General features: G+C 34.9%; 4 protein-coding genes across 8 annotated transcripts; all 4 read right to left on the bottom strand.

Annotated features, from left to right (window-relative positions):
- Positions 1-17: 17 nt before the first annotated feature.
- On the bottom strand, positions 18-7549 carry LOC108219967 (putative hydrolase C777.06c). 4 transcript variants are annotated; one of them, XM_064094423.1, is made up of 13 exons: positions 7228-7548; positions 6909-7060; positions 6696-6808; positions 6549-6590; positions 4368-4423; positions 4169-4245; positions 2834-2953; positions 1481-1557; positions 1347-1410; positions 1217-1267; positions 1085-1133; positions 806-912; positions 18-167 (listed from the first exon to the last, which is right to left on the bottom strand). In XM_064094423.1, the coding sequence occupies exons 1-13, from the start codon at positions 7400-7402 to the stop codon at positions 156-158; spliced, it is 1095 nt and encodes a 364-aa protein (XP_063950493.1). In that variant the 5' UTR covers positions 7403-7548; the 3' UTR covers positions 18-155. The 4 variants fall into 4 exon arrangements, with proteins under 4 accessions (XP_063950493.1, XP_063950494.1, XP_017249067.1 ...); XM_064094424.1 differs by having other exon boundaries at positions 20-161; XM_017393578.2 differs by lacking the exon at positions 18-167 and having other exon boundaries at positions 615-912; positions 6909-7033; positions 7228-7549.
- A 1701-nt stretch (positions 7550-9250) lies between these two features.
- Positions 9251-12917, bottom strand: LOC108223935 (nucleosome assembly protein 1;4). 2 transcript variants are annotated; one of them, XM_017398410.2, is made up of 12 exons: positions 12705-12885; positions 12548-12591; positions 12369-12464; positions 11580-11672; positions 11423-11498; positions 11258-11319; positions 10970-11154; positions 10711-10888; positions 10575-10618; positions 9864-10059; positions 9751-9765; positions 9251-9660 (listed from the first exon to the last, which is right to left on the bottom strand). In XM_017398410.2, exons 1-12 carry the CDS (start codon positions 12769-12771, stop codon positions 9592-9594), a joined length of 1125 nt encoding a protein of 374 aa, XP_017253899.1. In that variant the 5' UTR covers positions 12772-12885; the 3' UTR covers positions 9251-9591. The 2 variants fall into 2 exon arrangements, with proteins under 2 accessions (XP_017253899.1, XP_017253900.1); XM_017398411.2 differs by lacking the exon at positions 9751-9765 and having other exon boundaries at positions 12705-12917.
- A 2971-nt stretch (positions 12918-15888) lies between these two features.
- On the bottom strand, positions 15889-18749 carry LOC108222452 (pectin acetylesterase 7). The gene is made up of 13 exons (XM_017396372.2): positions 18631-18749; positions 18394-18530; positions 18228-18310; positions 17962-18094; positions 17791-17864; positions 17623-17709; positions 17301-17425; positions 17134-17194; positions 16989-17045; positions 16764-16841; positions 16530-16635; positions 16297-16442; positions 15889-16138 (listed from the first exon to the last, which is right to left on the bottom strand). Exons 1-13 carry the CDS (start codon positions 18675-18677, stop codon positions 16037-16039), a joined length of 1236 nt encoding a protein of 411 aa, XP_017251861.1. The 5' UTR covers positions 18678-18749; the 3' UTR covers positions 15889-16036.
- A 2612-nt stretch (positions 18750-21361) lies between these two features.
- LOC108222388 (transcription factor MYB26) lies at positions 21362-23009 on the bottom strand. Its single transcript, XM_017396304.2, has 3 exons — positions 22789-23009; positions 22558-22687; positions 21362-22477 (listed from the first exon to the last, which is right to left on the bottom strand). The coding sequence occupies exons 1-3, from the start codon at positions 22919-22921 to the stop codon at positions 21547-21549; spliced, it is 1194 nt and encodes a 397-aa protein (XP_017251793.1). The 5' UTR covers positions 22922-23009; the 3' UTR covers positions 21362-21546.
- Between the last annotated feature and the right edge of the window lie 1311 nt (positions 23010-24320).

Here is a 24320-nt window from a genome sequence, read left to right as displayed (position 1 = left end):
GTTCCACTGCGTACGTTTAACATAGTATTACACAACTCTAAGCCAAGTACATACACCCAAGAGCATAGAAATTAATAAAGAGTACGATAATAGATTCCGGTTTCAAGTTCAAACGCTGATTGCAGACGCGAGACAACATATTCTCATTCACGAGTTCAGTTCTGTACCTTCAAAAGCACATATAAACTGCCAATATTTGCCAGCACAAAAGGGCACAAGAAAAGGCTGATATAATTTAAGGTAGATGGAGATGCATGCATCAAACCTAGAGTCACTAGCTAATACCAATAGCTTTGGATCCGCCAGACATACTAATTTAAAGTTAAAATCCCTAATGATTGAGAAGGCGATATATAAATACAATACTGTTTGTCATCTAATGTTGAGCTAAACTTGAAAGTAAGTTTTTATGGGAAGTTTTGAAGATACATTGTGCACAGAAACACATATACAAAGAAAGTAAAGTGTCCCACTTCAATTCTTTACGTTGAAATTAACACAACAAACATACATGCCTTGGTGGAACCTACATGCATGCGCAACTGAACTATCCACTTCTCGATTATCGGGAAGAGAAAAACCTCTTTAAGATGAACCAATTTAGCCAAGGCAAATTGTATATAACACCAATGTTTGATCATATAATTGAAAGAATAATTTATACAGGTAAATACAATGGGCGGTGGCAATTGGTGTTTGATTTATAAAATTTCTATAAGATATAGTTACCTACTTGGCTACTTGCACTTTAAAAAGGAAAAAAAGTAACCTGTGAAAATCTAAAAGGCTACTATCATAAAGTTACCGGTACACGAAGCCCGTCGTAGCTGAGTTGCACATCTAGGCCTTCACTGTCCTTCAGTTTTATGAGTTGTTCATTTATTTTCTCATGATCCATTAAATGCATCATACCTTCAATTGTTAAAACAACAGAAGTACAGTTAGAAATCAACCTTGACTGTAATATTAATACTATTAATACCCTATATTTATCAGATTCCTGGAAATCAAGTCTGTAACTCAGAATCTCTAAGGCTAGTAACCTAAAATTTAAGAAGCAATTTAACAATCAAGGAAAACCTACCAGTAAATAGTGTTCTCTTGGGTTGAATTTTTCGAACTTCTTCCAACGCCTTCAAATAGTCAAGGCATAGATAAGAATTTAAACACAAACGTAAAGGAGGAATGCACCAAGTAAAAGAAGATAAAAGTGTACCCTGGGAAGTCCAAAATGTGTTGCAGAAGATCGATCTGGCCTCAAAGCATCCTGCATATCAATGTATATCAAATAAATTACTAAATTTTTGTTATATGTATCGAAAGTTCCAAGAGGAGAGACAATGCACCATAATGAGGAGGTCACAGTCCTTTAAAAGTGGATAAGTTTCTTCGGGTATTTCACTGACATCACTGCAACAAATAAAGAGACATATGCATGAACTCACAATTATATAGGACAAAAGAATTAATGAATCATTACCTGATGTAGCAAATATTGCCAAATCGGAAACCCAAGGATCGGTAATCTTTGCCATGCCACACTGGAAGCGGTGTAAACTGAAATCACAATACATAGAAACACGATATTTACTTGCGCTGTTCAAATTTGTCTACATTCTGTGCAGTTGTAATATAAAAATGATTGTTCAAGGACAAAGTTAACTACAAGTCTGCATGTACAATAGAGGACATCAAAACATATACTCCTTCCGTCCCATTTTAACTGCTTTTGACTTTTTTACACGTATTTTAAGATGTTAAAAAAATTACATCTAAACATGATTATTTTTTATAAAATTTATATCAAATAAAAGTTTAGAGTGTAAACTTTTATTTGATATAAGAATTGAAATTTTTTATTGAGTGTAGATATTGTTTTTTTACACCTCAATATACGTGTTAAAAAGTCAAACATCAGTTAAAATGGGACAGAGGGAGTACATAACGTACAAGTTGCCAAGTCAGTTCCACTGTAAATGATAAGTGTTGAAGCCACATAATCAAAGTGAAAAAAGTAAATAATGATTTTGAAATTATGTAATTAATCTCCGTAATTAACATATACTTCCTTCCCCATCAGTTACCTAAGTAATTTTTATGTATGCGAATAGAAATGGATTTTAGGACTTGATTCAAATTATTAAATCCTTAATTGGTCTTGAAGTAACAATAGATTCCTAGTTTTTTTCATGAAGTGTATAGTGGAGAGGTGGAAAAGGCTGTTGGTAACCTCCTTTCTGGTAATGATAGGTATAATTTGGAATGGTAGCAGTTACAGACTTATTTTGTTTAAATTTAGATAATAGATTTATATTGCAATATTTACATGAAACAGGCTCACATAAATTCACATGCATATATGTAACTAATATAGGTAATACTTATTTAAAAAGGAGCTCCTTTTAGCTTTTTAGGATTTTAAGTAACACTGTTGGATATTTGAGTTGATCATTACTTCTTGTAACTGGAGAAATCCAAATATGAAAAGAACATAAAATTAGTAATGCACTCTCAGCAAGATAAGTGGTCATTATCATTGTAAAGGAGGTAAATTACATGAGAGTAATCAATTCGTGTTTGCTGTCCACTACTTCAGATTACCATAATACCAAACCCGAGCTAGTTTCACAAAGAGTATAGCACCTTAAAAGACACGACAGGGACTTAGGGATATTATAAACTGGAACAACAAATTGGGGCTCACTCACATGGAGCAGATGAGAAGTACCTAGAGTACACATTTAATATATTATTTGTGCAGTTACTGTAGGGAAAATATAATGCATGTATAAGAAAAACAATTAAGAATTTAAGATGGAAGATTGTGTCTAACCTTAATATCATATACAACAAAAGGCTCCTCATTTATAATCTTAAATTGTAAATCTGAGACTGCAGCTCCAGGTGTGACAACACTTGTATCAACCAAATAATAGTGAGTCTTCTTCATCACCTGAAAACATCTTCAACAATTATTGAGTATTTGATAGTTCACTCTGGGACAACCTGAACTGGACACTTACGAAGCCTAATGTTTTAGCGAGGTAAAGTGAGACAACCTACTACTTTAGAGAAATGTTTAGACTTTAGACACAAACATGGCAGAAAGGTTGTGTGCTTGCAGCCCTGAAATATAATGCATCTTATTTTTTTATAGAAATAAACCCGTTGTTATTAAATGTTGAATTTGCAAAAGATGACAAATCTCCTGATTCATGTATGTATATATATTTCATAATTGAAAATACTTCTTTTCTGGTCAATATTACGATTATTACAATTTTATATCGGTAATAATCATATCAAATCATGATCTTTGGATATCTGCTTTGAGAAACAGATAACAAAAAATAAAATGGCTATTTCAGATAATATGTATACAATCAAGTAACAGAACTTTATTTTCTTCTGAAATAAAATAAAAAGTATGCCATACTTTTGGAACCTCAGTTTATTAGTAATCAATAAAGTAATAACACAAGTCCTCAGTAAATCAGAATTTTTTCTCGGCCCCCAACATAATAGAGAAAATGTATCTATCCTTAGTGAATTAGTGATCTCAATATATGTGTGTGCATATATATATATATATATATATATATATATATATATATATATATATATATAGAGAGAGAGAGAGAGAGAGAGAGATTTTCCAGTCCCAAGGCTATTAATGTATAAAAATTTAAGTGCATGTCCCTGTTTAATGTTATGGTCCTCTTCATGCGATTTTTGTCTATAATAATTGATACACAAGGAAGCAGACTTGTACAGGTAAAACACCCCGGGAAAAATGAACATAATGAGTAATAATAGGACCAAGCAGGGGAAATAACCATATCATTACACCAAAAAATATGAAATCCAAAATCCAAAACAATTCTTATCCGTACAGGCTACAGCAGTTCAGGGGAAAACAATATTTACATAGGTACACATCAGCCTGTAGTTGTCAAACGTAACGATCATGAACAAGAGGAAATTATAGTCATCATTTCAAAAGTTCTGCATGCATTTATTAAGTAAGGCTAAAATGTAAATAAGAATATGCCTATCTTACTTCTACTTGTTATTTTATAGGTTCCTTCTCTATTTATTTATATATCAGACCACAGATATGTATCTAAAAATTTAAAGGGGTGGAGGAAAGGTAAAGTAAAGTCCGAACCTCAAAATCGCGATTTGCTACATAGATTGGAATATTACGCTGGACATTGTTTGTCCAATCGCGAAGATCATCCAAACCTGAACACGATATTATGTTTAGTTAAATTTCAAGACATAACTAAAAGAAAAGGCTCAAATATAATATATTGAGATATAGAATGTAATCATGAATATAATAATGTAATAAGCCACACAGAGACCTCCAATTGCATCAGCATGAGAATGGGTTATAAGAACTGCATCGAGTTTTCTTATCCTGACATGTGGAAATGGTAGAAGAAGAAAATAGAAAAGATCAAATACTCAAAAAGATATAATGCACATCATCTTTTAATGTTAGTTCAGAAATTCTCTGCTGCATAAAGTAATGAACAGCAGACTCAAAGCACAACGGTAAAAGAGTCAAATGACTATGTTTCTCAGAAAGCCAAAAATATAGGAAAAATATGCCAACAAGGAGTAGATATGCCAATCTATCACTGAAAATAATATTCTATGAACAAGACAATGTACATATTCTCAAATAAGCAATTCTTTTCATGTGCAAGCTTGATTAGTAGAAGGGGCACTAGACAGTAAGTTGGTGACTAAAGATCTCCTAATAAAGAAGCAAAATGCATGTCACTAAGACACAATTTTGTGATTCAATATCCAAGACCTGTTCGAATGTCAAGGAGAGATACAAGGTGTCAAATGGTCTCCAGAGTAATCATCCGGATAACTTCTTCCTCAGCAAATTGTGGTACCTAATCTTCAATCAATTAAGGATAAACACTTTTGAACTCGAATAAGCATATGATACTATGACAACATAATTAGAATATTTAGCACAACATGAAGGGCTAAATCTTAATACTGGTTGGTATACACATTACGCTCAATTCCTAACAATGTACAGTTGGACTTCTTTTAAAAAGTGTTAGATTAGCTAATATCAACAAAGCATTTACATATATTTAAGCATAGATTAGAACTCTGTCTCTAAGGGGCCGTTTGGTTCGACCCAGGGAAACGGAATGGAATCCAGAAAGGGAAATGAAAAGAAAGGAAAGGAATAATGCTGAATTGTATTACCTGTTTGGTTTTGATCCGGAAACGGAATGGAAAATTATATGATTATCCCTATATTTGATTTTCAAATATTTTAATATCAAAAATTTCAAATATATTTACATATATAATAATATAGTTCATTTATATTTCATAATTTGATATATTTAATTATTTAAAAAAATTATTAATTTTATATTAAAATTATTTTTAATATATAAAAATTAAATTAAAATTTATTTTTGATTTTTAAAAATATTTTACATATTACTTTTGATGTTAATGACATTTGAAATAATTATAAATGATAATAAAATAAGAATCAGGAAAGAGAAAAGAAATACCCAGGGGAGAGTGGGGAATGGATAATGAGGGATTTGGGGTAAACCTAAAGCTAAAAGAAGGGAAAGGGAATGACGATTTTTGTAAAACAAACAACAACAAAGGGAATGAAACTGGTTGTTTCCCTTTCCCTTTGTTAACTACCCCTAACCAAACGGCCCCTAAATTTATATGAATGCCTAGATACTTCTGCACTCCTATGCACGAAGAATTTTATAATAAAGAAATCTTCGACATGGTGTACGAACCCATTTCATATTGAAGTTTCAAGATCTATCTGCAATGTTGATTAATTGCATAAAAATTGAAGAGTTGTTTTTGTTGACTAAAGCCCCGGGCCTGGGATACTTAATTGAATATTCGCTTTAAGCCTACCATCTGGGTTTCACTTTCAAGTGAGCGAAAGTTGGCTTTGACCTATGGACTGTCAAGAATGCTCGATATACAAGCAAGAAACCACTTAATACCTTTTTTTTTATTGAGAGTTAGTCACCTAGTAAGTGGCAAAAACTGTAGTTCGACTGCCTCTTTCATACAGGAGTACCTAAGGAATGCATCCTTATTCTTTAAAGGCTAAATAGATTTTGAATCTCTACACGTGCAAATAAGTTCATTGTTCAACCTTTATATATGTGCAACTCCCTCAACATCATAGAAATGAGGAGAGAATCACTGGCAAGAATATAAACCAGTTCTTAAATGTTCTTTGCAAAAGTGAAATGTTAATATGTTATCAACTAGTAGTAACTCAGAAATCAAGAGGAGGTTCTGAATGGTAATAGGGTCCAGGAGTACTTACATATCTATAAAGCATATAATCAAGCCATCAGATTTATTAGTACAAATCAACAGATCAGAAATACATATCAAAAGTTAGCTATATTAGATATCCTTTTTGTCATGCTATATATGAATATGAAGGCAATAACATAATATCTTTAATTATATCCAAGATAAACAAAAATTGTAATCATTAAAAGGTATCTTACCCAATTGTAGGAAACCATCGTAGAGCACTATGGTAAAAGAACCTATATAACAAGACAACAAGATATACTACCTGCTTAAACAACTTTGGATAAAATTAAAAGGAGTTAACATATGCAAAATGGTATTAAACAGTTCTCCGGACATACTTGCCAGCATCAATAAGAATATTAAGATTTCCAGCGGGCTGGGAATAACGAATGAGAATGCTGGTGTTAAGTCTCTTATTCTTGTCGCCCGGATTAGCAGCTTTGGAGCACACCTGAGTTTAATGTTTAAGGTAAGGATATTGATGAGCAAGTGTACTTAATGAAAGTGTGTTAATTGATTGGTGTTGAGTGTGAGTAGAGTGTACAGAGCACCTCGCATTTTTTGTAAGGATTGGTGAGACAACTAACGCGCGGAATGCCTTCACTAGTTCCTGTTCCTACGAATATGATTTCGGATTCTTGTGGTGTGTCTGGTGCAATTTGTGCTGTTGTGGATTCTGTAGTGCAGTATCTCTTGTGTATAGCTTACAGTTAAGAAAAGTATTTACATAAATATAAACAAGAGACTGAAATTAAGAAGTAATTAAGCAGGATATATATACAGAGAGGGGGAGAGAGAGGGAGAGAGAGAGAGAGAGAGAGAGAGGGAGAGAGGGAGAGAGGGAGAGGGAGAGGGAGAGAGAGAGATTACCAGAGAGATTGGTGGTGGAGTGAAGGGAATGAGCTGTGAAGATATTAGTTGGGGGGAACAAGGCATACGGTGAACTTGAGGATGAGATTGAAAATGACGAACGAGCGGAGTAGGTGGAGGAGATTCGCCGGAGAGATGGAGCAGCTGCAGCTGCTGGCCGGATTCGCAGCAGCATTTTATCAATTCTCTCTCAATTTACAATCCAATCTCTCTCTGTGTCTCTCTCTCGCTACCGGCTACACCGCTTGTTGTTTTCCTTTGACAAATGTAACAGCTCACAACCCCCGAACCCTGTGACGCCTCTCCACTCTTTTTTGACACGTCAATTGGTGTATCACACAGAGAAGCATTTAATCGAGATTCGAGAATATATTTTAAAATTTGAATTATTTTTTTTAACAAAAATGTTAATCTAATAATAATGTTTACTGGATTTAAAAGCTCATCTTTTAAGTTTATCGATTCTGACTTTCGGAAAAATCAAAAAAATTAATTTTTTGAATAACTTATTTTTATTTTAAATACTAAAAATTCAACCACATAAATAAAACCACATAAATAAAAGAATTACTCTTCATTTGTGACTAATGACTAACCTCTCATCTACAAATAATAAACACCAAACAACTTATAATTAATTTCTTACCTATAAAAAATAAAAACAATAAGCACAAAACACCCCCACATGCTCAAATCCAACAAGTCAGAACTCCTAAGCTCACATTCAAATAAGGGACCAGGTCCCTGGCGGCTGGCATACGGCTGCCAGGGACTGGTTAACCGGCACCCTATTTCCTGGCCGTTGGATGCATATCCAGCGGCCAGGATCATATTAAAGTTTTAATATGTCCAGCGCTTTTTTAGCGCTGGACGGGGATTCCTATGTCCAGCGCTAAAAAAGCGCTGGACATGGGAATCCCCGTCCAGCGCTAAAAAAACGCTGGACATGTAAAAATTTTAATATGATCCTGGCCGCTGGATATGCATCCAACGGCCCAGAATCTGGATGCCGGTTAAGCGCTCCACAGCATCCGTATGCTGTGGACCGCTACCCTTCAAATAATGTATAAAAAAAGAGTTTGATCTAAATCAACTCCTAAACTCACATTTGGATAATGTATCAAAAAAATATCAAAAAAGGATGCTCAACTATGATATCATAGTGATCACCTAAATCACTATCACTTCTTTAAATTTCCTAAAAAAATTCATCTCTCTTATTTCTTTATCATTACCCTCCTCATAGAGATTGCTATTGGAAATGACACTAAAAATAAATTCCCTGAATCACGAAGACTCTTTGAAACTCCATAAGAGCACGTCCTATAGGTTACCTATATGATGTGCTAAACTCACATTTAAGTAATGTGTCAAAAAAATATACTCCAACACTATCCTAGTGTTATCCTAAATCACTAACACAACCTTAATTCTCCTAGCCATTACCTATTTATAAGTAACCCCTAGCCATTACCTATTTAATATTTATGAATAAAATAATCATATCTCTCTCTTTCTTTCTTTGTTTTTTCTCTCCTTTTCTCATTCTCTCTCTCAAATTTATTATTGAAATAATCTTAAAAGAACAAATATAGGGATTGCTATTGGAATTGACACTAAAAGTAGATTACCTAAATCACTAAGACTCACTAAAATTCATTATTATATATTAATAAGGAGATAAGTAACCTATTGGACTTGCTCTAATGAGATAGATAACCTATTGGACTTACTCTTAGCATTTAAAGATCAATGATAAGTTGATAACAGTTTGATTGGATTGTCTAATGTCTATTAAGATGTGACATCTACTCTGGTCATAGCAGAACTTTTTCTTTAAAACTGCTAATTTCTAACGACTATATCAAATGCAAACTGTTTCAATGGGGCTTAGACTGAACTCCAATTCAGAAACTGCTTTATCTTTTACCAATACTAATGGCAAACATTAGCAAAGCATCCTGGTTTGAAGAGATGTGACCACTGGCCACCCTACTGAAAATATAACTGACATGTTCAATGCTATAGTAACAACCAAGATAAGCTTTGCATAGGCCAAAAATATGTTTCTAATCTTGCATTCCTTCTACATCTGTATAAAATATAATAACAAATAATTGCAGAAGTTTAAGAAAGCTGCTAGACATAATTGTAATGGTTCATCTGAAACTTCTTCACGAAGGCAAAAGCTGACAGAACACAAGAGCTTAAAAGGATGGATTCAACTCATCCTATAAAACGACTCGTACTTCCACAAACACAAATCATGGTGAGTACGACAAGATCAAAGAGCCAAAACCATCAAATACCAAGCATATCAAGATAAACACCCAACTCAACAATCAACTACAGAACTTGATTCAATTACTGCTGCTTGCATTCCGGGGGACGCTCACCCTGCTGACCTTCCCCACCAGGTGCTCTTCCACCCTTCTGCATGACATAAAAAGAACCTATGAGGATCATTTTCTATTTGAATGACTCTTACTAAGAAAGCCTATATCTTGTAAGTTGATTTCCCACCTTGGATCCAGATGACTGCAACAAGTTACAAAAAGAAAAGGTCTTAGCAATCTCAAACACAACAAAAACTACGACATATTGCAAGTGCAATAGAGAGCTTCAGTTCTGAATACCTTCTTTCTGTTTTTTCTTTCTTCCTCTTCCTCTTCCTCTTCATCCTCATCCTCCTCTTCATCTTCGTCCTCATCCTCCTCTTCATCATCATCTTCATCATCATCACCATCAATATCTTCAAAATCATCTCCTTGCACAGCTTCCCCAGTAAACCATGAAACAGCATGAGGGATAATTTTGTCCCGAATGGTTGATCTGCATGAAAACAAACAAAAATTCAATTTAATTCATCCTTCTGACGTAAACTAAGGCTCTACGCAATAGGTACCAGTATACACATTCTTAAATACCTAAATGGACAGTGTTCAGAGAAAATTGTTAAAGCACAACCACTATTTTTTCTTCATCCTTTATCATTATGATCATAATTTAAAGATACCAAAACAATAAACAGTCATAGATCACTCTTTACAGAACAAACACGGGATAGGTTGTACCCCATTTTGCTAAAATTATAATCTAGGAAGTGTTGGCCCTTTTGTTCGAACTTTCTTTTTAAAACTTTTAGCTTATAAGTCAGCTTTTAACCTCAACCATATGATGACAAAGTATAGAAGATGGCAAAACAAATATACAAGCCGTAAATCGGATTATGGCTAAACAAAGATGATATTACTCCTTTAAATGTAAAAATTATATCCCACTTGTGACCATTTTAACATGTGACCATTATTTACAGAAGGGAACCGCAGGGCAGAGATCACACTCACCCGATGTCATAGTCTTGTTCCATTTGATTTTGAAGCTCCTCTGCCTGTTGTGCATATAAACAGATTGCACAGCATTCAGTTAGCATAACTGCCAGTTTTTATGTTGTTAAATTTGAAAGAAAAACTTGAAACTTACAACTTCATCATCAACATCCTCATCATCCTCAGGCACCTCGGGTGGGCTGAAGAAATTGAAGAAGCTCTCACAATCTTCAGTCTTGGTGATAGGTTTTGCATTCTTTGACCCCTTTTTTGGCTTTTTCTTTAAAATCTTCTGCGTCAAACATTTGCCTGGATACCATTCAATGTCCGTCCTACAAAGTATGCAATTCATAATTTAGGTCAAAAGAGCAGATAAAGAAATTGACACGGAAATACCAGGTATAGCAACTTACCCAATTGCCTTCTCCAGAATAGGTTCATCCTCATCAATCATGTGGTATGTTTTTGTCAACAAGGTATTCTTAAAGAAAGGGTTTGTATTGAAGTAGAACTCAAGCTTAAAGCCCTTGGGATCGTCAATTCTATACCACTTGATATCTTTCAAGTACTTGAGAGCCTCCTCGTCACGTTCAGTAATCTATATAATTGGGAAAAAAAATTAAGCCATAAACCTAATTTATTAGTTTCTAGTAAGAATTGAGTTGCTAGGTAAGGCTAGTTTATGAAATGCAGTTCCTCACCTCCTCTGACAAAACCTCATTAGTTTTCATTGCAGTGAGCCAGAAATCAGGCACTCCTTTTTCTGCATCCGGGGTAAAAAAAAACACATTATGTATTTAACAAGTACATTTACTATTTTACAGGCCTTCAAATGTATTTGCTTTACTTTATGTAGGTTCAAGTACCTTCTTCGCCTTCTTTGTCAGCTGAAGCCTCACTAGCTCCTTCAGCTTCAACAATTCCATTTACAATTTCATATCTCTGAAAAAACATTCAGTAAAACAAGTGCTTCGGAGATCATTAACCCAAAAGATAGAGTCAGATATCATTTCTATCATGTACCTTGGTGTATAAAGGTTGATACAGTTTTTGGTATTTAGCTTCAAGCAAAGCTCTCTCCTCAAAGAATTTAGCCTCCAATTCATCATGATCGCCCTGCAATACAAGGACTACTCAGCAGCAATTGATACTCTGGCCAAAACTTACAAGCAAACAAACCCCACAGGGAAAAAATTGTATCCTATTAAGTAAGTGAAACAAAATCCCAAAATGCTCAACACGGTGTCATGACATATAACGGTGACTTCATTAGTGTAATAAAACTAAACATGCTCAATCCATTTGCTAACTTATCGATATAATAGCAAAATGCTAAATGCGGTGTCATGACATCTAATCTAATAGGTTCTCCATCAATGTGATACAATCAAACAAGCTCAAATTATCGATATATTAGTAAAATAATGCCAAAGAACAAGACTGATCGCCCTGCAATACAAGGAATACTCGGCCGCAATTGATACTCTGGCCCAAACTTACAAGTTACAAGCAAACAAACCTCATCGGAAAAAAATGTATCCTATTAAGTAAGTGAAACAAAATCCCAAAATGATCAGCACGGTGTCATGACATATAACAGTGTCTTCATTAGTGTAATAAAACTAAACATGCTCAATCCATTTGCTAACTTATCGATACAATAGCAAAATGCTAAACACGGTGTCATGACATCTAATCTAATAGTGTCTCCATCAATGTGATACAATCAAACAAGCTCAAATTATCGATATATTAGTAAAATAATGCCAAAAAACAAGACGAGATTATTATGTAGACAACAGGTAGTAGTACCTGAATCTCTCTCAAAAACTCGACTCTCTTCCGAACCACAGGAGACAACGATTCCAACACATCGGAGTGTTCTCCAGCCAAGTTCTGAAGCTTATTCTGCACAATCCCCCAAAAATTAAATTCCTCAACCAAAACAATTAAAAAACAAAATTTAAAAAAAAAACAGAGACAGAATCAACCTTAAGCGCATCAACAAGGCCAGCACGATCCTCAGCACTTAAAGCTACAACATATAACAAAGCAATTAAGCACGCATAAACAAAACAAACAACTATCTAGGGTTTTGAATTAAGGAAGATAGAGAAATGAGATGTAAGAAAGAGAAGGAGATGTTACCGGCGGCGGCGGCGGGGAGAGAGGCGGCGAGATCGGACATGTCGAGATCTTTGTTAGGGTTTCCCATGGAGATTCAATTGGATTAAACGAGGCGTCTGCTTTTCTCTCAACTTGAGCCTCTTTGTTCTGCTGTGTGTTGTGTGTAGAGTAGTATATGTCACCTGCTGACCTAATTGGTAGTTCAATTTTTAAAAATTGGTGCTGGAGTGGAGTGTGTTTTTGGGCTTCTTGCCACAAATCCTTGATATCTTTTTTTTTTGGGATAATATCTTAAATAAATACAAATAAAATTGTTGCATTATGTCTAATATTTAAAATTATAATATAACAACTTAATATGTATTCTAATATTATTATCCTTTATTTTGTAATTGGTGACTTTACTAAATTTACATATTATTTTATATATACAATAAATATAAGAAGGATAATTTGGTTATTCGATATTGGGCTTTTTTTCCACAAATAACCAAGTCCAAAAAAAATTGCAAAAATACGATCACTTTTTAAAACAAATTGTTAAAATAGTATGTTCTAAAAAATATTTGTAAAAAAACAATAGTTGCATTTACAACCATATTTGCAACTGTTAGCAATCATATATGCAACTTTGAAAAAATCTACTGAAAATTATGTTTAATTGAAAAATAAGTTGCAAGTGGTTACATATGACGAAAAACGAGTGCCCTTGAGGGACCTATCACAAAAATAACCACAAAATCAACTAAGAACAACCTTAAAATCAATTAAAAACAATCACACTCCCTCATCACAAACTCTACCTCCATCAATTATACATCTTCGCCACCTCCATCAACTCCGACACAATCAACATCTCCGTCATCACTCTCTCTACCTCACCCAAAAACGCCGCCGTGTTCAAAGTATTATCATCTCCAACCGCTTCAAAATCTCGCAAATCGAGGACTAATGACCTTAATTTGGGAATATGGCATGGAGGTATAGCCCACCAACGATATTTCAGGACATGATTGATGGCGGAACACTGCCAATTTTTGTTGCATTCATGTCCTATGATCACACATGTGGATCATGAAATTCACCTCAAAATTTTATAATTTGCTCCTCTACACACGCATTAATCTATTATATAAAAGTCTTCCAATATGAGTTTTTAAGTAGAAAAATAAGACTCAAAAGACACTCATAGGCTCGTTACGAACTTAAAAGTTTATTCTCTCACTTTTGTTGTAGGAGCCTCTACATTGTTCTTTACCTATATCTAATAATAAAAAAAAATATTTTCTCATATAATCAATCGTTTTTTTTCTTTTTCCAATTCATATATTAATAAAATATAAGATCACAAAAGGAGTATAAAGAGTATTGTTGGAGTTGACACTCCTAAATATGTATTAAATTCTTAAGATCTATATATTTTATATTATAATTGAGAGTCAATTATAGGATGCTCTTCACTTCTTAGATAGGCGCGCTATAAAATGATCTGGGTGAAACTCAATACCCCTGTGCTGATTTTGATTCGGGATCATTTTATTTTGATAAATCGATCTCGGGTATTTGATGTCCGGATCAAAACCGAATATGAGCCAGTAACGTATTTTTTGTTCTTAAGCAGGTAGTTTATGATCCACTGAACATGATCTATTAGCATTAGAAATCATATTAATTTCGACTATTCAAATAATTGTCATTTAATTTAAAATAAATATAATATTATAAAATATAATAATTACAAATTAAAACTTTACGAAAAATTTTCAAAAAAAAAAAACTTTCCAAATATTTTTATATATAGTTTGTTAAGTATATGTGATGATAATAATGCATGATAGATCATATTATTTGAAAATTTAGACTTAAATAATGTAATAAAAAAATCATAAAAGGATGACTATGTACTTACAAATATAATGCGTCAAAAATTTAATCTATATATGAGTTAGAATTGAATACGAACCTTGGATCACATTGATATTCGGGTAAGATCATCTGATATAACATAATATGAGACATAATCTGAGCAGGTATATGAATGCTCATATCCGAGATCATATTTATCGGGATTTAATTTTTCCATCAGATTTGAATCATTTATAAAATAAATATGAGAAATGTATCATATTTTCGAGCCGAATATAAACCACAGGATAGTCCGGAATTTTCAGACCTATTCTTATAGCATTTCCAACCCCGTAAATTCTTTCGCTAAAACTAATTAATGTGTACTATATTCTTAGAGCCCCCGACATCGATGCAAAATTTTTTTATAGATCCAGCAATTTTTACATAATATCTTATAATATCTTGGATGTTTGATTTTACCCATCATTTTCGAGTTGCTATTTTGGTTCATCTTATGCATTACCTATTCATTTTGAGTGATTAACATGAGTTAGAAAACTCTCACAAGTTACAAATATTGTGGCGTCCACTCAAATATACGCCCGTTTTGATATTTCTATTCAAAGTGTTCTATGTCGGTTGCACAAAATATTTCGGAACAGGCTATTTATTGTTAAATTAGAAACGGAGGTGGGCTGGAGCCTGGAGCAATATTTATTTGCCGGAGATTAGTAAAAATGAACTTCTTTATGGCGGTTCAGTTCAACACACGATTTATTACCAAATACTTTTCCGCGCTTTATATTTTTATCAAACTCGAGGTTGTATCAAGTCACAATTTACAATCAAAGCACTGGTGGATTAGTATGATCCTTTATTCATCAAAAAAATTAAAAAAAAAAAAGAGACAGAAAGAGTGTGAGGACGAAAAGTTACTAAAAAATGGTTGAAGACTTTTGGGAGCTGTTTCTTAATAAAAAAAGTTATTTATTATTGCTTATCAGTGAGAAGTTATTGGGATTTAACATAATGAATAATCTGCGCAAGAATTATGGTTGTATGAGTTAATTGAGTCTGTGTTGGTTGATTCTTCCATTGCATCTGATAATAGTGTGGCATAAAAGGGTCCTTGTACATGGCTTTTCTCAAACTGGAGCCACTCACCAGGAAAAGATGTTGAGACATTAATTATATGAAATAAAGAAAACAAGCTACTACTCTATCTGTTTGGGTAAACTCTATATGTTTGGGTAAACTTAAAAAAAATGTTTCTTTTTTAAAAGTAAAGAAGTGAACTATAAGTGAGAAGTAAATTTAGACTAAAAGGTGATTCAACTGTTTGAGAATGAAGCAGAAGTCCTGAAACAAAAGTTAGCATTTCTAACTTTATAAGTGATTCTGGCTTTTTACATAAATGGGTCAATAAAAGTAGAAGCCGACTTTTTGTGAGAAAAAGCCAGAAGTGGGCGTACCCAAACAGGCGGCACTATATCTGTCTTGATTATTCATAATGGAGTTGTCAGGCATATTTTGGGCAATTCACTGCCAGCAATTATCTGGAGTGAGCTTCTGCCAGTGCTCCAACTCCCTAGAGCTTCTGCCATTGTCTAGACCAAATCAAATAAACATATGTTAAACTCTATCCCTCACTTTTATCTCATCTTTTCATCTCCTAATTCTTCACTTCTGATTTCCAACTCTATTTTTTTCTTAATGATTAGATGTTGAAGTATATTCATTTATTCTATAGAATGTCAAGATATACCTTGTCCTCAATCCTGAAACCAGGATCCCAGTTCCAGTTTAGTTGAAGTTGAGATTGGCAGTGGGCTAGACAAGAACTGATGAACATTCCCCTGAATGAACCATTACCTAATCTAGGCAATGCGCTTAAAAATTCTGATCTGAATCCTGCAAATATATAGATCTAAATCAGCTCAAGTAGTGCAGAATCTGATGCATGTATGTGTGTGTGCAGGTCTCGTGTTGTATATAGACCTTTCAAGATCTCAATTTGATCTGGCGAGCATGTCGTCGTGTCATTTTTGCACCTCTCCCAGGTTTGAGGCAAATTATTTATGCTTGGTGCCAAAATAAATCCAATCTGGAGAAACATATTTATTAGTAAATTAGAGACATTACAAATCAAACACGCCTGGTCTATCCGCTCCAAGAGCAAGACATGTCGTTTCTGTGAGAAAAGGAGATTGATCAAACAAGCAGAATTCTAACCTGATAAGCATCATATGCAGAATTTATGAGAAACAGAGGCGTTTCAACATGTGGCACGACGTATTGTGGATAGAAACACTGCAAAGAACAAGAAACATACAACAGACATGAAAACAAGTAAATGTAAATAATAAAGATTCTTGTATATTGAAAAGTGGATATGTATTATCATATTTTGGTTGTCCAATAAAGAAGTCTAATCAGTAGTAAGCCTGGTTTGCTTACCAAACTTCTAGGCCTCATTGATGAAGTGCAAGCTTTGGGTAAATTCTTAGTTGACCCCTGAAATAAAGAAGCAAACCTTACTTTTGATTTCAAAATTGCAGACTGGACTATGTAAGTGCGAGAGATCAAGTGCTAGAGAGACTACATGTAATTTAACAATTCTATCATAGAAGTTTGCATAATTGTATTCTCCAAAAACATCCTTCCTGTAAATAAACACAAACATGATACAATATAAGCATACAGACATCAAAAGAAATTATAATCACACCATGAGCCACGAATCGGACAGATGGCAAGTAAAAAGCTTACACATGTAGAAAGTAGCCAGCGTCGGAAGCACATTTCACATTAGTGTGTGGAGGTAGGAAAGAACGAAATTTATCACAGTTAAGTATTGCTGATAATCCACCAGCTGAGCATCCAGAAATAAGAGCCTGTCGTCGTGAAATATATACATGAGATTCTGATACACTTGTCAGTAACTTAGAAATTTTGAATTTCATTGTGAGAATTATGATAGCCTAGTTAACATTGTTATGGAAAATCTGGCTAGCACTAAACTGATTATTGATTAAACATTGTAACCTACTAATTACGACATGTAGAGGTGTTAAAATGATCGATGCTTTACATTTGTTGCATTGCTCATCCCTTTTCCCAGCAGATCCTTTACAATTGCACTGAAAACCTTTGATCCTTTGTAATGAAGTTTGTTGACCTGACATAAAATTCACCAGATATATAGTGCTTCGTAGAGTCATGTCAAATCTCTTACAGACAATAATAGAGAGAAACTTACCGGATCAAAGCTGTTGCCTGTAAAGGATCCACCGTCACAATATCTGACAAAAACTCGATTCCAGTTGTAGAAATCTGGATAATTAATAGAGAAATATGAGCAAATTACCTTGCGTAAAAGTTACTATAATCTGTACAATGAATGAATCGGCATGATCTATAAACTAATTACAAGGATTGAGTTGCTGGTTATCGCTTAGAAGTCCTGTGAAATTCTTTGCTTGCATAATTTTAGAAGAACCCAAGCCAAATATATTTTTAGTACGATTAAGGCAATTCTCAGTTGTATCACACCATCCTCCTCCCTAGAAGAATAACGAAATTATACAGATCAATAATGAGATAAACTTGCAGTAGAAATTTAAGATTTGAATCAGAGCAATCTATCTGATCTCACTTGACCATGACGGACATAACACTTTTATTTAAGAAACTGACCTCAATAAAAACGAGCCAGTTACGTGCTCCATCTCCGACTCCCCTGTCAATGTGGTATGCAGGAGGGCTTCCATCCAAACAGACTGCAAAACTGATGTGTTTTAAAACAGCTTTATAAAGATCATATGCACTTTAATTGTTCAACTTGAGACGAAAGTTTACATACCTGCACCATTTTTAACTGCACTTGGGATATAAGTAAGATCAACAGTTTTGAAGTAAGTATAATTAACTGCTAGGCTTACTGGTGCAAGTAAAATCAACACAGATACGAGCATATACAGCCTTCCATACATTCTTGTTCTGGAGAATTTCAGACCATTCGAAACATAAGTCAGTTTAATATGTGTGTACATTGGGAAGTACTAAGGTTTTTACATCAAATTAAGCTAAAGTTGCATACCTGGAGCTGTGGAGCATCTTGCACTTGTAATATATCGAATATGACATAAAGCCTTAAGTACATCGCATATTTATATACATGTTACAAGTGGATATCATATATTATACATAATATAAGACTAGATTTCAGTTTTCTGCATGTGCACAACGTCTGTTTCTTCCTTGGAAGCTGCATCCTGTTACCAATTCTGATAAAAAGAAATGATAGGTCTTTGTTTATTGACAAGCTTGTGCATTCCTCTCTGTAATATTTTGATGATTGGTAGGTAGAATTGAACTCTGCAGCCACTTGGTTGTGGTAAGTGTGTGTGTGTATATAGCCTTTTACATCATTTGTCAACTTTAAGTACATGGCAATTTGTAATTATTTAATGACAGGAAAGTGTTGCATATATCCACTTGACAACATGTGCATTTCAGAAATATTTCTTTTTAATTCTGCTCACTGCTATGTCAATTGCAGAAAACAGAATTAGAAGCAGAAGTAAAACTCAAGGGCTAGAGGCTAGAGCAATACTATCAAGTGAGAAATGTCAAGTGCTGAATATGAGGTTTCCAGATGATATCACAAGCCCCATCTATTGCTTTCTTGACAAGATCTAGAGCTGGATTACTTATTTCTTTCTATTGGTGATAGTGTTTGCGAATTTGATCATGTCCTGCTAGAATTTGAAGATATGAACCCATCGCAGGTTCCTTCAGACAACTGACTTCATCACTGATTTGTTTAACTACCTATCACTACATCAAACTGAGCACATTTTAACTATATGGTAGCCATATTCGGAGGTCTGAAGAAACAAAATTTAATATCATACGTCTTGAACTCACACCTCACCAGAGACGGAGGGAAGGGGGGGTATGGGGTGGCCTTGGCCCCCCCAAAACCTTCCCCAAACCCTTATATATAATCAATTTATATGATTCAAATTCATAATTTGTAGTATTTAGCCCCCCCAAAACTCATAATTTTGTAGTATTTTGTCCTTAAAATTTTTTTAGTAAAATTTCGCCCCCCCGGAAATTTTTTCTGGTTCCGTCCCTGCACCTCACCTAGAAAACGCAATATAAATATCTACAGGTCGCTGCTATTTTTAATAAAGTGCTCTGATGCAATTATGTGCTTGATGATTTGCTTCACATCCCCATCACTGGATCAACAAGTCAGTGTTATAAGCATGACATATGCCGTCCTTTATTTTGGTTTCCAAATGACATGATCGAGTTTAGCACAGAAACTCTTGTAGAACTTGTGTCTCTTGGTTCTCTCTACTTGTAGTTGCTGCAGATGTGTTGTGTTCGTTCCTGTCCCCAACAAAACAACTCAGTAACTCACCCTTGTAGTAAGTCCATCATCTTTCCTACACACATTTCTCATGCTCATCTCTTCATTTCTTTTTTTTGTTTGTTTTAGTAATTATTTTCCTTTTAAGCAACCTATTGTTTTCTTACTTTTTTCCTTGTGTGTTTTCAGTTTGTATCTTTACTTGGAGGTTTGATTACGTGTTGTTTATAAAGTCAGGGCTTTTTTGTTTTCTCTTAATAAACACAGTTTCTTTTTCTCAATTTCAGATATTGGGCCGTTTGGGTGAGCTTAAAAGAAGTGACTTCTTGTTTAAAATAAAGAAGTGGAGTAGAAGCGAGAAGTAAGTTTAGTTGTTAGATTCAGTTATGCAAGGGAATAACAATAAGGAAATGCAGCAGAATACTGTTGTTTCCTCTCCTTTTGGTAATTCCATGCCACTGAATCAGAGTGGTGAGCAGTTGGGTGGAGGAGGTCAACAGCAAGCTGGCTACGGCCATCGTGGTCAATTTCAGATGTCTCAATACTCTGCAGCTCATGCACAGGCAATTGTCCGGCCTCAGTTGCATGTCCAATCCAATGCCTCCTGCTAGTATATGCATCACACTATACTCTTCGCTCAACACTTCCTTGAATTACTCAAACTTAACACTAAAATTTAAAGTGCAAGGCTGTATTGAGGCAATCAAAATCAAGAGCTTGTTCTTTTGTTAATAATTTTAATAACCAGAATAAAATCTTGTCTTACATTAATGGTTATTTTTTAAATGTTACTACATATATGATACTAAAAATCCTGGATCCGCCCCTGCTCACAACGGAGAGAAGCATAATTCGTTACGAATTGACTCTTACTTAATTCAATGTCAAAAATGACTTGCCAATGAAAGATTATACCAACATTGAATTTATACATCACTACATTTATATATTATGACATTTTTTCATGCATATAAAAACCACTATTATTCTTTGCATTTCACATATACAGCACCGTAAAAACCAGAAACTTTTTTCTTTTAAGCAGAAAAAATCAGAAACTCAAATAAGTAACTGTAATCCACTGAACCTGTAGTTTATACAAATAAGATGATGGATACACACACGTACATTTATAGGGATATAGCTAGCTCCAACTAAGTTTGCATGAATACAGCAGGGAAGGAAATTAATGCTCGGGCCTAAGCTTCTCGACTCCAAGCCCAAAATGTTAATGTGACCAAAAGTACGTATATGCATGTACAAGCTAGTTTAAGAAAGATGGTTACACGAATATTCATCACTCTGCAATATACAATGCATTCATATGTAATATAGTGCAGGTACCATATGACCATGTCCGGATGTCCCCTTTCCCCGCTCTCCTTACCAGAGGTCGAGGGTTCGAATAATGCTGTAGACAATACGGTTCTTTCAATATAGCACGATTGTCAGAAGAAGGAGACTAATTAATAAAATAATCAGATTACAGAACAGGAAAATATTACACTGGAATCAAGAACCTGAACTAGCAACATTCCTTGCCCTGGAAATTGAATTCAAGAGATTAAATGCACATTATGTACTATTAATGTGTGCGTGCATGTACGTACATTCGAGTTGCCAATTGTGCATTTAGGTTTTATTGGGAGTTCCGGGCCAGCTGTTTGGTGGAAGACCACCGAGGTTTACGACAAATGAAGCAGGAGACAGCTTCAAAGACGATGAAGAGGAAGCTGCTGAAGATAATATGACCGTGGTAGTATCGATGTTACTGTACTCCATTTGAGAAGCAGCAAGAGTGGTAGAGGATCCAGAGTGGATAGTACTAGATAAAGGCGGCATGTTGATGATCTCTTCATGACAAAGCTTTGGCACCATCAGTGCATTAGCATCATGACAATAGGTACTGGACGACGAGGGTACATTTTTCATCTTTCGGGCCATGAAATTAGTAGCCTCATGTTTAGAATGACCATGATCAAGAAGATCTAGATTGTCAAGGATTTGAGGCTGGTAGCCAAATGCTGATGGATGATCATGATCATGGCTTTTCTTCTGCTTTTGATTCTGATTCGCGTTATAGTCATGATCATGATACGAAGTGGAAAAATAGTTCAGTTGTGCTAATGGGACTGAAGGCACGACAGGAATATTCAAACTAAAATTAGTGTCATCAAAACTGTAATTAGGGATCATCATTCTCTCGAGCTTATGGAGGTAATCACGATTTGCATCATTATCACCATGATGATCAAAACCGGCTTGTAGGGTTAATGATGACGGGGTGCTAGGCAAGTACAACGGATCAGGATTATCATCAAGAACATGAGGGTAATTTATATTTGAATTAAAAGAAAACTCAGGGAGGTTTGGATTAAGCGAGGTGTTCAAGATCACGTTGTCGTGAAAAGTGGTGTTGGGCAAATTAAGGTAGGAAGTGGAAGATGGGGGAAGCTTGTTACTAATGTCATGAGAAATGAGTTTTTTCTTGATGCTTGAGTTCCAGAAATTCTTCACTTCATTGTCTGTTCTTCCTGGTAGGTGCTTAGCTATCTGAGCCCACCTGCAACAATATAATTAAGTACATTAGTAGTAATTATGAAATTTAATTTGTCTCTCCCATGAAGCAATTAAGTACAGTACCTATTTCCAAGAATTGTGTGGAGGTCTATAATAAGAGCGGCTTCTTGAGGAGAGAAGCTCCCTCGTTTCAAATCCGGTCTCAGATAGTTGATCCATCTTAATCTGCAACTCTTCCCACACCTCTGTAATCCTGCACCATTAGATCGGTGGCCTAATTTAAGTAAATTTGATACTTGTACTAAATAAAAGCATCTGTGTGAACGAAATGTAGAAGATTAATTAAATGTCTACCAGCAAGTTTAGGAACTGAGCTCCAGCAACCATGACCGTAGGAAGTAATATAGGCGACGAGCTTCTCGTCCTCCTCGGGTGACCATAATCCCCTCTTCACCTTCTGTTTGTTGCAGCAAGAGTGGTGTCCCATGGTCTCTAGCTCTTCCCTGGTTAATTTTTCTATTTTCACTTGTCTTCTTTTATATAGGAAGAACCGAGGCTTGTTTAAGTGCAGTGCTTATGTTATACACACTGTTGCGCAATAAGACCTAGCTTGAAATGTGAAAGAGAGGTCACTTTGATTCTCTGAATAACAAACTGTGATGACACCAGAAATAGGTGTGTGTATTAAGTCTTGTGTCACATACGATGTACATATATCCCTAGAGCTGTAATTTGAGTCGGGTGGCTCTCGCCCGGCTCGAACTCGTTTAACTGGATTTGACTCGTTAAACGAGCCGAATTCGGACAAAGGTTCCGGCTTGTTTAATTAAAATGAGCCGGCTCGACTCGTGACATTAAACGAGCCGAGTTTGAGTAGAGGTTTTGGCTCGAGTGTAAAATTATACTAGCTGTCTCGCTCGACCTGTTAAAAACAGCTCGTTTAGCTAAACGGGCCGGCTCGACTCGACCTGTGAAATTAAACGAGTCGGGTTCAGACAAAGGTCTAGGCTCGATTAGCTAAATGAGTTGGCTCAGCTCGACTCGATTAAACTTGGCTCGGCTACTTGACTTGAATTACAACCCGATATGTCCCCACCCCCACTAAGTTAAGCAAATCCGACTGCTGAATAAGTCAAACACGACTATTATTTTGAGTGGGAGAGAGTAATTAAGCAATAATAATGTATATGTTTACATGCATGTAGACTGTTTATAACTCGAATTTAAAATTTAGACGCATGCTATAGCACTATCGACAAAGAATGATATATAAAAGCAATGTCATATATTATCGTAATTTTTTTGATCATAATAGGAAAAAGTCTCGTGTAAATGTGCAGAAGGTACATGTGAGAGCTCAGATACTGAGACAGTTTGTGATGAACATATGTCGCTTTTTCTTTTCTTTCTTTTTAGGCTGTACACAGAAATGAGCCTGTTACAACTTACATACTCATGTATAAGTGAGATCATATGCTCCCATGTTTCCCGGTATATCGTTCATTGCTTGGCTTTACTATATATCGGTATACAAATATATATTCTCTCCCTCCTCCCAAATGTTTACATTTGAGTTGGTTAACAAAGGTTAAGAAGATATACAAAGTAGAGTGAAAAAGTAATAAAAGTCAGAGATAAGTGTGGCATCCATTGGTATCTAATGTATAAATTAAGTATAGTAGAGAAAGCAGTTAGGCTGGTTGATTTTTATATTATAAAATTTTTATTATATTTACAAATGGTCGGGAGTCAGGAAGTATACTAAATTAAAGCTGAAAGGGGTTGGTTCTTGTAATCGAGATAATCAGTTGAGAATTTGCATTATATATATCGTCTCTCTGCGTCTGTATGAATGTACGTTGCGTTGCATGATCGAATGAAAACAG

The sequence above is a fragment of the Daucus carota genome, chromosome 5 (genome assembly GCF_001625215.2).
Source record: "Daucus carota subsp. sativus chromosome 5, DH1 v3.0, whole genome shotgun sequence".
NCBI lineage: Eukaryota > Viridiplantae > Streptophyta > Magnoliopsida > Apiales > Apiaceae > Daucus > Daucus carota.
This window is presented reverse-complemented; position numbering and strand designations above follow the sequence as displayed.